The 13,484-nt window shown below is 43.4% G+C and overlaps 1 protein-coding gene across 1 annotated transcript in view; it reads left to right on the top strand.

Moving 5' to 3' along the window:
- The window catches only part of swap70b (switching B cell complex subunit SWAP70b), a 35,470-nt gene that overhangs the window by 13,658 nt on the left and 8,328 nt on the right, over positions 1–13,484 (top strand). Inside the window, exons 4-8 of the mRNA XM_083763726.1 lie at positions 1,917–2,144; positions 2,242–2,388; positions 3,197–3,305; positions 4,079–4,260; positions 8,062–8,169. Coding sequence (XP_083619852.1) covers positions 1,917–2,144; positions 2,242–2,388; positions 3,197–3,305; positions 4,079–4,260; positions 8,062–8,169 — 774 coding nt within the window. The remainder of the gene's footprint in view (positions 1–1,916; positions 2,145–2,241; positions 2,389–3,196; positions 3,306–4,078; positions 4,261–8,061; positions 8,170–13,484) is intronic.

Genomic DNA, 13,484 nt, shown 5'->3' with positions numbered 1-13,484 from the left:
CCGAGAACAGCGAGAAACCTTTTTTTTTAATGTTTTTTGGTATCCCAGTGAATCAACGAATAGTGACTACAGGATACCACTCATTTTCAACATTTTACTGTCATTAATATACCTGTTGTGGAAATAATAATAAAAAGTCACCCCATTCTGTGTTGCCTAGAACTGGAGGTCTGGAAAAAAAATTGTTTTTTGTCAGACCTCAGATCCATACCTCATCCATCCATCCATCTTCAACCGCTTATCCGTAGTCGGGTCACGGGGGCAACAGCTCCACCAGAGAGCTCCAGACTTCCCTCTCCATGGCAACATTAGTGATTTCCTCCTGGAGGATCCCGAGGCGTTCCAAGGCCAGTGAGTCGATGTGTTTCCTCCAACTGCGCCTTGGTCTGCCCGGGGTCTCCTCCCAGTGGGACGTGCCTTGAGGAGCTCCCTAGGGAGACGCCCGAGACGCATCCTAACCAGATGCCCGAACCATCTAAGCTGGCTAAAGAAGAAGAAGTAGCGACTCTACTCCGAGTCTCTCTCATGTGACTGAACTTTATACCTCCTTCAGTATAAATCTAAGGACATAGGGTCTAGGCCTAGGGGGATACACAGGACACAAGGCTCAGTATAAACAGTATGGGCCAGATTCAGGAAGCAATTTGATGGTACGTACATTTACGACCCATGTTACGTGTGGAATTCATCATTTGAACTTGGCCGTGAATTTGGTCATACAGTCTGCTCATTTCCACGTCAGCTCGGAGGGTCACGTACCAATAATCACGGCATGCGTACATATGTATTTAGAATGCCCCAGTCTGTGTAAGAGGGGCGGGTGCCGGTCGAAAAAGGCGGTGGATCCCGGCTATGGCTAGGATAGCAACTTATTATAGGAAAATTACAAAGAGATGCATAGGAGAATAAGGATAGCAATAGGAACTTCTACAACAGCAAAGGACAGTACGTACAGTCATCCACTATAAGAATGTGTGTAACCGCATGGGGTGAGGCACCATAAAGAGCTTTGTGCTCTTGTCGTATTTGTAACTGACATATTATTCTATGGTTGTACTTGATGTACTGTAAGTACTCTAAGATAAGCACATCCGCTCAGTGCCTAAAATATAACATTATATTATATAACAACTCTATTGATGCATTAACTGGCTCCAGTGCTTCAAATGGGAACTCCCAATGTGTTGCTCAAGAGCAGAAAAAGGAAGTTGGAGACTTCCTGTTCTATTACTATACCGTTGCAGGATTTATTGTTGGGCATAACAGACATTGGAGGCAGTCGATGGAGGCTCATTTATTTTGTAACTTTATTGGAAGTCATGACAGTTTTCTTACAATCATTCTATATCAGTGGTTCTCAAACTATTTCATGTCAAGGACCCCCAGAATGATCTGTATTTGGCCGTGGACCCCCCATCTGAAAACCGAGTGCCGCGCGATGAGCTTGTAGATCTGGTCCAGCGTCACCCGCTATCTATTATGCCGACACCGGTATTTGTGCCTAGAGGTGTGTGAGTGCCTATCACTTCCTTGTGTCCATTGTGTTTATATATGTCTAGTCAAAGAAGTTATTTGACGTAAGTTGTGCCAGCCATTGTGCGCGATTCCATTTGCTCGTTCAGTTTCATCACCCCATACACCCCAAACACATTTTTGAATAGTTCAACCAGCCGATCTACATCAACATGTTGTGAGCTTGTAGATTGGCTATTTTAACTATTCAAAAATGTTTTTCAAAATAGTAAAACAAGGCAAAGAAGTTTAGGGATAACGGGTTTACATGGACAAAAATAGAGCCCGATTTGCCGATTTGCTCAGACACATATGAGTGTCTGGCTCGGCCCCTGGACTACTTATGCTGACTTTTCCCTGTCATTGTGTTTTGTCTCCATCTCATAATAACCTCACACACACAGATTGAATACTTCTTGCGTAAGCTGACGGAGGCGATGGGTGGAAGCTGGGTGGAGGAGCGCTTTGAGAACTACATGCTGGAGCTGGACACCAAGCAGCAGTGTCTGACCGTCTGGGAACTGCTCAGCCTGTTGGGCTCGGGAAAGTTCAGCAAGGGCATCGACAGACAGACGCTCTCCATGGGCATCAACGAGGTGTACCAGGAGCTCATACTGGACGTGTTGAAGCAGGTGAAAAGGCGTGAATGGCGGGCGGTAAATTAATGAACCACATCAAAGGGACGGACAGTGATGCTAACTGATGTTTCCATGTCTGTCTGCACTGCAGGGCTACGTGATGAAGAAAGGGCATAAGAGGAAGAACTGGACGGAGCGCTGGTTTGTTCTGAAGACCTCGTTCATCTCCTACTACGGCAGCGAGGACCTGGCCGACAAGAAAGGAGACATCCTGTTGGACGGGAACTGTGGCGTCGTGGTAAGGAGAGTCGAGACCGTATACCTTAGGTTGGAGCAGATGACATCGCTGTCTGTTACTTAGCCTACATTTGAACACATGGATTCAAGTTCTCAGTCGCCACGGCTGATTTCAGTCATTTGGGTTCCATAGAAGCCATGCATGTCTTCTACTGTGGAAGGCATGTTGCACAGCGAAAATAGCCAATCTACAAGCTCTCGATGCATTGAGGGCTTGATTCAAGCTCTCAATCAAACTTGATTGAGAGCTTGTAGATCGGCTATAGCCTATTTTCGGTTATTATTTTACAATTGGAGAATTTGAAGTGTCACACTAGCAATATGTTCCATAAAATCCCATAGTCTCAGATATTTCATTTACAAGATGTCTACAATTAGACGTTTGTCTGTTATCTCTCCTAATGATAACAACATCAATACACCATGGAATTGTGGAGAAAATCGTATCCAACGACAACAAAATATTAAAGCGCTCAATAAATAACGGGCCTTGATATGAAAAGGTTGAAAACCAATGGTTTTGGCACTAGTGTAGCTGGGTGGCGGGGCTCTTTTCACACTGTAAAGGTCCCTGCACACTGCTGCGCCGGTTTTCCAAAAAACGCGTCCGGTCTGCAAGGACCTTTAGAAACATTTTCAGTTGTGAGATTTCATTTGGCTTTAATCTATGTGAACAACAGAAACACAAGCCAAATTCCTAACTAAATGCCTCCATCTCCCATATCTGTCTCTGGTCATATATTTTCATAAACAGTTCAGTCAATTCTGCTGCTTTTCGCAACTGATACAACTTGTTTCTTCTCTCGCAGTCATTACCAGATAAAGACGGAAAGAAATGCATGTTCTTCATCAAGTGTTCGGACAAAAGCTTTGAGCTCAGCGTCTCGGACAAGAAGAGGAAACAAGAGTGGATACAGGGTAAATCTCTTTGTGCTTTCATCAGTGTTTCAGGTATAGTCCGCTCCCCTTTTGTATTATTGTCCTTATTTGGGCAGATGGATTAGGAAGCTATGTGGGAAACAGTGAGGGCGAGGCACACAAGGAAACCGCTGGTAGGATTCCATCCATCCAAGGCCAGTTTACGTGTGAGTCAAGAGCCTCTATAGTATGAATCACTCAACCATCCACAGGCACGCTTATTCTTACTCTCAAAATAATCCCAAGGATTAGTTATTCCTTTTGGTGCTTGTATATGAATCATCACTGTTGTGGGTCCCAATAAGGTGACACATAGCTGTTTCATCTGCTGATCTGACTAATTCAGTTCCTCCTGCTTGCAGGTTATTTTTGAGTTGAGGTGAGGTACATTAAACCCAAGCACTGAATACATTCCTAAACTGTCAAGAGCATAACTGTATGGCAAGAAATACCGGTATGTGTTTGCATTTCTGTTGTTACACAGGGCTCCATAGGTATTCTTTCCACAAGTGGAAAACTGCATGCCTCTCTATAGTTTGAGCTACCGGTACTCCTAGAAAACTTAAAGTGCTGATGAGCAACACCTTCTTTTCTATTCTTAAAATCTTTATCCCACGATTTTGTAAACTAATCCCGGGTGTTACTCTCCCTCTGCCAGCCTGGGGAGAGCCATGAGCTCATGCTTCCTTCAATGCATGAGGAGTGAGCAAGTAACCAGTTCCTTTAGTATGTCGGATCTAAAGCATGTACCACTACGATGTGCTCTCCTCCAGCCATACAGACGTCCGTGAGCCTAGTGAGGCTGGGCAGGCCGGCGCCACACCGCGAGGCGCGACACAAGCGACGCGAGCAGCGCCTGAAGCTGCAGGCTGAGCAGGAGGAGCTGGAGCTCAGGATGAGGGAGCTGCAGACGGCCAACGAGACCAAGCAGAACGAGCTGGAGGCCATGAGGAAGGTAGGAGACGTCCCTGCAGCGGTCATTTTGTTGAGAAAGACTAAAGGTACTTTCAAACGGGCAGCGAAGTCGAGGGGCGACGACACAAGCGTATTTGTGTGAGCGCGGTCCCTGTGAAATGGTCGCGCGCGTGCTTGTTTCATGCACACGCCCGCAACAGACTGCGACTGACCAGACCTGGATTCTGTTGAGCTATTTCTTTTTCCGCTTGCGTTGTCGCGCCCCATATGAGAAAATTTTAAATCTGCTGGAAAAAATTAACACTGCGTCCCACTGGATTACATATCATTTGTTGACACTCTTCGACATGGCACTAATGGCACCAGTGGATGAGACCGTACCTTACTACCTTGACATCACTACCTTGACCACACATCATCATGCACACATAATTTGAAGACCAACATGTGAATTATAGTCCGGTAATGATAAAGGTCCGGGTGATAATCTATATATTTTTATTTTTTTACCAATTGCAAACCAAGTCAGAAAGTGTATTTCTATCACATGTTTCTGCAGTAGTAGTTTTTTAGTTTTTAGTTTAGTTTAGTTTTTTTCATTTGGATGGATTTGAATCTGTGCTGCCTTTAGGCTCCTTGAAGATGAAGGTCATATCAAATAATGGCCATGGGCAACAACTAGTTTTGTGTTTAGAGGATCTGCCCTGTAATCCATAGGTTTTATTCCCTCTACAGTCATGTACCAAGTGTTTCAAGTATCCCACTTCCTCATAGATAATGTTACAACCAGAGGAGCATTTTTGGGTAATCAAACTGAAAACAGTGTGTTATGATTTACTCCCACAGTACTTATGGTGTGTATCTCTGTGTCCTATAGATTCCACCAAAGTAAGAAACAACTCAAATCTCTTGTGACAAGTTCCTCTCCACAGAAACCCGTTGATACTTCCACTTTCTAGGCTACATGCAGTGTTGAAAAATGTCATAGTTTTACTACAACTAAGACTAAATATATTGACAATTTTGTCAACAAATAAAAAACTAGACTAAAATGTTGGGAAGGGACTAGTAGAAATCCAGTATAAGTCATTTTACACTAAGGCAAATAGCAGATCTACAAGCTCACAACACGTTGCGCTGTGACGCATTGTGATGTTGTAGATCAGCTATTTTCAGTCAAATGTGTAAAATCAGTCATTACGACGGCATTAAGAACCACCAAAATACAATATTGTGGACTAAATCCGTCCGACATCCGTCCTCACCACATGACAGAGCCAGTGCATGCAATTTACAATTTTTCAATTTAGGCATTTAGCAGACGCTCTTAATCCAGAGCGATTTACATTAAGCACGAACAAAAAGCATGGCAATACATCACATACATAAAAAGTTATCATGAAACATGTGTAAACTAAGAACGTAACAGTGGAATATCTATATAATGAAACTATACATACTCCTGCACAATGTTATTGGCATGGCGCTGCGCCATGCTTGAAAAAAATCGTGCCATGCCAAGCTGCAAAAAAACCAAAAAACGTGTGGAGCGTTGTCCCGGCGTTTTTAGTGAAGCTTCCCTGCGTTGGCTGATCTGAGTTCGCGGGAGGGTTTGTAGGGGTCGATCATACTTGCAAGATATGAGGGAGCCATGCCTTTGGTTGCTTTGAATGCCAGCATCAGAGTTTTGTATTCTGTGCGGGCAGCGACCGGGAGCCAATGGAGGGAGCGGAGCAGGGTGGAGACATGTGAGAATTTTGGCTGGTTGAAGACCAAGCGAGCTGCGGCATTTTTGATTAGTTGGAGAGGCTTAAGTGCACAAGCCTGTAGGCCAGTAAGGAGGGAGTTACAATAGTCAAGTTTTGACAAGACTGTTGTCTGGATTAGGAGCTGGGCATGCATGCGTCTCTGTCTCAGAGTGCTGTACATACATGTATGGTGGAGATTCCAGCACTCTCCAGAACGGTGTTGCACTTTGTCTTGCCAGGTGATGCCCATAATGCGTCCAAGGCAGCGCATGTGAAAGGCATTGAGTTTACGCTCCTGGCGAGCGACGCAGCGTCCAGCCGGTCTAGGACTCACTGCCATACATGAGGATGCTCATGACACATGCTCTGTACACCTGCATATCTTAGTTTGCTGTGTCAACTTGCTGTTGGTCCACACCCTGTTGGTCAGTCTGGACATGGTGGTAGCGGCCTTGCCAATGCGCTTGTTGAGCTCATGCCTGGTCAATACAGAGGGAGTCTGACCTAATTGATTATAGCCTACAGTGCGGTAGATTGCAGCACAGTATAATACTGTGTTATGCTGCACCACCACCAGTGTGTCATCATTCATCAACACTGTCCTGTAGCCCAACAATTCAGCAGCAGTCATTTGAACTGGCACACAGTTACGTGTCATAACACACTGCGTGGCTGACAATCATTGGCTTTATTAAGGCAACAATTTGCCTTTGTCTGAGATGACATTGGGCTGCCCTGAATGTGTACGGACTGGTCAACAATCTGCCATTGAGATGCAAGAAAATGCACAAATGCTGATGTGTGTACACAGTAGTCTCTGACTGACAAACACACACACACACACACACACACACACACACACACACACACACACACACACACACACACACACACACACACACAGTCTCTGACACGCACACACTTTGACACACTTTCACACTGTCCCCATGCGGGGAGCTCCAGGGTCATCTCTCCAGAGAACTTAGGTTCACATGTGCACACTGGGCCCTCTGTCCCCAGCTGGGTTCTCTCTGTCTACAGTACACTGATCTGCTATTAGCAGTGTGTGTCCTCAAACTAACATCCACTGAGCAGTCAGTCACAGCTGGGTGACAGCAGTCAGTATGGGTGTAAACTAAAGCACACTTAAGCATCAAGAAATGCCCTGGCCCAGGCGTCTCTTCCGGGGTTTTAAAACGGCTGGTGGATGGAAAAATGTGAACAGAAAATGTGAACGAAAAAATGTGAACATAGTGCGCTATAGTGTACTAACTTGTAGCGTAGGCAAAAAAACGGAAAGGCTGCTCTAGGCATTTTCCTGACACCTTGACGCGAGAATACCACCAGCAGCGCTGAATATATTGGTTAAAACTATACAAGATGCGGTCTAATTATAATAATAATAATAATAATAATAATAATAATAACAGCGTTGCTCCCAGTCCCATGGAGACCCTTTGACTTCCATTATAAAATTAAATGTATTATTTTTTGTTGTGCACGAGACACCTGGTCCTGACTGGAAGCGTGGGCACCTCAGTGTCAAATTATCTTTTTTTTTCTCTCCAAAATAATTTGGAAAATGGTCAAGTAATGTAAACTACACATGATTTGAACATGCATGTTACATCATTATCAGACTGAAATTTACCCTTTTGTTAATGACAAAAATGACCGGATGTAGGTTTTGTAGCCATTTTGTTTTTGAATTGTAGAGATAGCTGAATTGTCGAACGTTCAAGCATGTTCACTCTTCCTGTATCTGTTTGACACAGTGTTAAAATTGCACCTGTTCCTAATTTCCTGTTATTCTGCTAATTGTGACTAATGATGGCACAGAATCATAAGCCGTATTTAGCAATGGCAGACGTTCCTCTTTTCCTCCTTTAATCTTTGTGTAGGACAAAAATAGCCGATTTGCTCGTCCACAATTCTCCATTTAATTGAATGTTTGTGTAAGACGAAAATCTACTAATAACTGAATATCGGAGGGGCTAGCACCCCTCAAAATCACAATAACAAAATGGTGGAAAGCAAACCATAAACCTGCATTTTGAATGTAAAAGATGCTCTTGTCTTCTCCTGTCGGCCAGGCCCTGGAGGAGGCGGCGATCACCGCAGCAGAGGAGGAACGAAGACGCCTTCAGACCCAAACAGAACTTCAGGACCGCTACAGAGTGGACCTGGAGAGAGAGCAACTGGTAAGTACCGCTACAGATATATCCCCATAAGACCCCCATAAGAGAAGATACAGCTCTAGCAGTGATTTCCAACCATTTTCATTTCAAGGACCTCCGGTTTGACCTGAATTAGGCTACGGCCCCCCATTTCTATCTCTGGGTCCCCAATTTATATTGTAAAACCAATGTTAATTTAACTCTGAGAGTGTACAAATGGATCCAGATTTTTGTTCCATTTGTACACTCTCTGAGTTACAGACCCATAAGGGTCCATTTGTCCACGGACCCCACTTTTGTTACCACTGCTTTAAGGAATAAATGAAAGTAATCTTCACTCTTATGTTATCTTACACTATCCCTCTATATCTGACCCTTTATTTTATGTTTTAATCTTGTATCTATATATAAGCACCAAGAGCCAAATGCTGAAGAACCTTTCTAGGCAATTAGTGACTTGTCAGTTTAATTCCCTCTCTGAGGTAAGCCTCTTATCTGAGCTCACAAATCACTATCACTTCCTCTTTCTGGTCTTAACATGACTTGTGATTTTAAATCATTGTTCAGGACAGACATGTGAACTAATGTTAAGTCAAGCAACCCTTATTCTATGAACAGAGTAACATACAGTACTGCAACAAGGGCTGGGCCATGGACAAAATAAATACTGAGACAATTATATCATTTATTTTAACAACACAGTGATTTTTTTTAATCCCAAAGGAAATTGCAATAGTTTTTATGATCCTTGGGGATAGCCTATTAAAAATTGATTATTATATACATTTTGGATCTTGGTAAATCCAGGGGTAACGTTGGGGTACCATTGAAAACCTAATAATAAGGCAAACATTTCAAATGTGAATTATGCTTTAAGTAGCATGTGACATGTCAAACTAGGGGTTATTCATGATTCTTAACCCATTCCAAACACTCGTTGGGCCATAAACTTGCCCAAATGTGCCCAAATCTGATGAGGTCAGCACATTTCGGCACATTTCGGCAAGTGGCTATGGCCTAATTTAGCCCAATCAGTGTTTTTCGTGCAAAACTAATGCTTGGAATGGATTAGAAAATGTTTGCCTTATATAGTTTCCAATGGTACTCCAACATTCAACCCCTGAATTGACCATGATCCAACATTTATATAATAAACAATTTTTAATACTAGTCCTTACCCGTTCTGATATATTTCAACTTGTATAATATATTTGTGTGTGTGTGTGTGTGTGTGTTTTTTTTTTTTTATGAATAAAAACAGCAGTATAACATTAAAGTATTCTTCCAAATGCATGGTAGGGAAACGTTTTCATGGCAAGAGCAAGGACCGCAACATTTACACTTATTAGCCCACAGAGCCCCATTTGAAAAGTATCAAGGACCCCCAGTTTGACATGCACCTATATATGGACAGTCGCACAGATCCAATTTGCAGGTGGATTTGCGTCCAAAACGGTCTCAATTGTGAGCTTTGGCTTGAGAGAACTCATGGCTTTTGCAACCTGTGATGTTGTGAGCTTGTAGATTAGCTGTTTTCACCGGAGCGTGCGCTGTAGCCACTTCACGCTGTGTGTGTGCATGTGGCTTATGTTCAAGACTGCAGTTGTATCTCGTGTTGTGTTTATAGCGAACTGAAAACGGCCACACATACGCACGTGCGCACACACAGCTTAAGTAGTTTACACACACACGTTCACAGCGAAAGTAGTCTGCACACACACACGCACGCACACACACACACACACACACACACACACAACCTCCGTGTTGGCTGGGGGCGGTGTGAAAAAGGGTAGGTGCGTGGAATAATGCGCTAGGGTCCTTGAGGCTGTTCTTCGTGGCATGTTGTATGCATAGACGGAGCTTGAACTAGACGCCAGGGGGTGCGACAGCTTGGCGAGCGACCAGCGATACAATGCCCTAACCCCTAAAAAAAATTGTTATTTAGGTAGTACAGCAGCACACTACTACCTGCTGTACTAATGAAACCCCGTAGTGCTGTGTGTGTGTGTGTGTGTGTGTGTGTGTGTGTGTGTGTGTGTGTGCACAGGGTTTCATTTTTTTTGCTGCACGTGACCCGACATTACGGAGGCACCGTCATAACTCTGAGCAACAATTCGGATGTTTTTTAAACCACCCATCTCCAGTCCTGTGTTTATAGCGTCCACTATAGCAGCTGCACCACGAGATGCTGAGCAATCAATAAAACACAGAAAACGCTCCTTGATTTCAAGCTGCTCAACGTATCTTAAACAAATTGACAATTGTTCCGTTTTAGAGGACCTGGCCTCGTCTGCCATAATACTGAAGAAACCAGTATCCGGGACCGTACCCAAGTTCCCTCAGGCCTATGTTCCCTCAGCCCTATGTTCCCTCAGGCCTATGTTCCCTCAGCCCTATACTGTATGCCCCCTGTAATACTATAATGCTACCCATACAGTAGTTCACCCTGCAGCAACAGAACACATTACAGATACCAAGTTACAGCAATGACACTACTGCATGGGGTCTAGTCTATCTACTTTGTTATAGCAAATGCTCCACAACAACACAGTGAAACAGTGAACAGTGAAACATTCCTTTAAATCCTGACATGCCTTCATGAATCACTCATCATGTACTTAATTATCTGTTTTGAATCTCAGGTATTATATATTCCATTGCATAGTTGTCTCATCAACCTAGAGTACACACCTTAATGAACTGACACCAACTATTTAAGCTACGTTGACAAACAAAACTAGTTTAGCCTGTAGAACTTCCTGTCTCCTCATGTCCCCAAGTAACACTGTCCTCTGAAAGGCCATCTGCAATAATTCACCATTCACCTTTGCAGCTAAGGGTCCCTTTCTCGGACTGCAACTGTACTTACTGTATAAGAACCATTTATTGAAATCCCAAACATGGAATATACTTGGACCATGCATTATGCCACATATAATGCCTGTCTCAGGACGGCCACCTGCCAGTATACAGTGGATAACTTCCCAGTCTTGCTGGGTAAGTTAGTTGGGTAACTATATATCTAACTACTTTAACCCTGACATCCTGATTTTGGGCATGTCATTATAGGCTAAGAAGAAAGGACAATTGCTGATCTACAAGGTCACAACATGCCGTAATGTGTTGTAGCTTTTCCCCAAAAATAAGTTTTGATGAGTGACTTATTTGAAAATGTGTAGAATAGAGTAGACAATATATGACACGTCAAGAGTCTATTAGTACTGTAGGCTATACATTTGTGTTCTGGTAATTTGTTTTGCATGTCCGTGGCAAAAATAAAACATTAATGCAAATGTCGATCACATGCACAAGCTGGCATAGTGATGCCCCCGGTTGCAGATAGCTGCTGTACTGTCATGGTTATTGGTGGTGAAGGCAATACTAATAATGTTAGTCTGGATATATCAAATCCTGTGTTGAGGATCACACAAGAATAGCATGCACTTTATGAACAAAATAACACCCAAACCAGACAATTAATTAAAACTTTTCATAATTACAGTCTGCTTGAGGTGTAATGCCGCTTTAAACAAAATAGCAGACAGTGGCACTGGTACATATCTGAACTCATCTTCTCCTCCTACAGTGCATGTCAACCACATTACCACATACCAATCGTTGCATAGAAGCAGCATGGTTTTGTTATGCGTACACACCCATGGTACTGTGCCAAGAGAACTCACAAATCAAGATAAACGCACGCACACACAGTCAAGTTGTCTACCGATGTTAACCATCTCAAACCCTCACCCTAACCTAACCTCCCACGGGACAGCACACCTAAACCTAACCTAACCCTTAACGCACCCCTCACCAACCTTAATCCGGTCGTCTTAACGCACCCCACACCAACCTTATGTCTAACCAAAGGATGCCTTCCGAGCCACTTCCAATGTGATTGAACTATAGGCTCTGGGGCTGACATATTAGCCCCAATGTTGAGTAAATCAACAAAGGTGTTGCAGCACCAGGAGAGTGTGAACCAACTTAATGTGTTTTAAGAGTCTGTTTAATTATTTAATAATTTCGTTTTATGAAGGTTTACAATTAATACTGTGAATTAATTGCACTAGCAAAGTGTAACATGCAGTGAGGACGGAATGTTTGTTCTAGCCCAGGTTCTCTGGGGTCCCAATATAAGGAGCGCAGCTTCCGGTTCCCCTCAGTTACATTGTGGAAAGAAAAGCAACACTCATTGCTCCGTCTTTATCCCTGTTTATTCAGGTTCAGTTTTATTAATGAGGTACTCAGCAGCCCTGAGACCCGTAACAGAGGCTTGTCATATCAGCTGTCAATCAATCAACTCAATGAAGGCCAATGGAAGACGATTTATTGGGCTGTAAAACAATATGCCCATTTTGACCTATTTTGTTTTCCTCGCAAATATTTGATGCTGCTGCTTTAGATTCTACCAGCAGAGGCCCACAGCAGAGCATACCCTGCTCTACGCAGGGTATGGCAGCATCCTGGGTCCTAAGGCCTTCAGGAGGCTGAAACCCTGTACTGGCCAGCTGGATGGCCTCCTGCACAATACACCGGGAAAGCCATACTTTAGTAATATGGGTTTCCTTTAGCTCTGGTCCAAGTTTGCACAGATATCAATTATTTCGTTCTGGAAATTTGGGGATGTTGAATTAAAATGATTTGACTGCATGCTTTCAAATCCAGTATCATATTTAGAGAAGAATCTCAAGAAAATTGCCCCGTGTTTCTGAATCTATCCCCTCCCTGTGTCCACGGAAAGTCAATCCAAGTTTAGACAATAGCCTAATAATATCAACAACTTTGAACAGATACAACCTGTTCTTCTCTACAGTAGCTTTGTGACTTTCTGAAAGTTTAGCTGCAATAGAGCCTGAAGAGTGAAGATGCACTCTTTTTAAAGTGATCCCATTTAATCATGCAACTCTTATGGGCATCGGATATCGCATGTTTGTCCAGTTTCGAGCCCAGTCTACTCCAGGCACTCACGCCGGTATTACGAAATTAGTCCATGTTGCTGTCATTCTGGAAGTGTCGGCAGGCAAAACAAAACACTGCATCCTTTAAAACGGAATATTCCATCCACGCATGCTTCTCGTAATAGAAGGTGGAAAATTAACGTTTGTTTTTTCCTATTAACGTTGTGGGGAATTGCTGTAAGACAGCCGTGTTTTTCCCCAAGATCACCATCCACCACCTCCACTGATGGAGGTGGGGGGCGGCGGGTTTGTTGTGTCCAAACTGCCAGGACACGGTGGTTGTGACTGCTCTGCTGGGGCAGGCGGGGCGATAAAATAATGTGACATGATGACTACTATAAAATGAATGTATTGTAAAACAAAACATAATAGAAT

This window comes from Protomyctophum parallelum (assembly GCF_964188405.1).
Source record: "Protomyctophum parallelum genome assembly, chromosome: 4".
Taxonomy (NCBI): Eukaryota; Metazoa; Chordata; class Actinopteri; order Myctophiformes; family Myctophidae; genus Protomyctophum; species Protomyctophum parallelum.
Note: the sequence above shows the minus strand (reverse complement) of the source record. Positions and strands in the feature narration are given on the sequence as shown.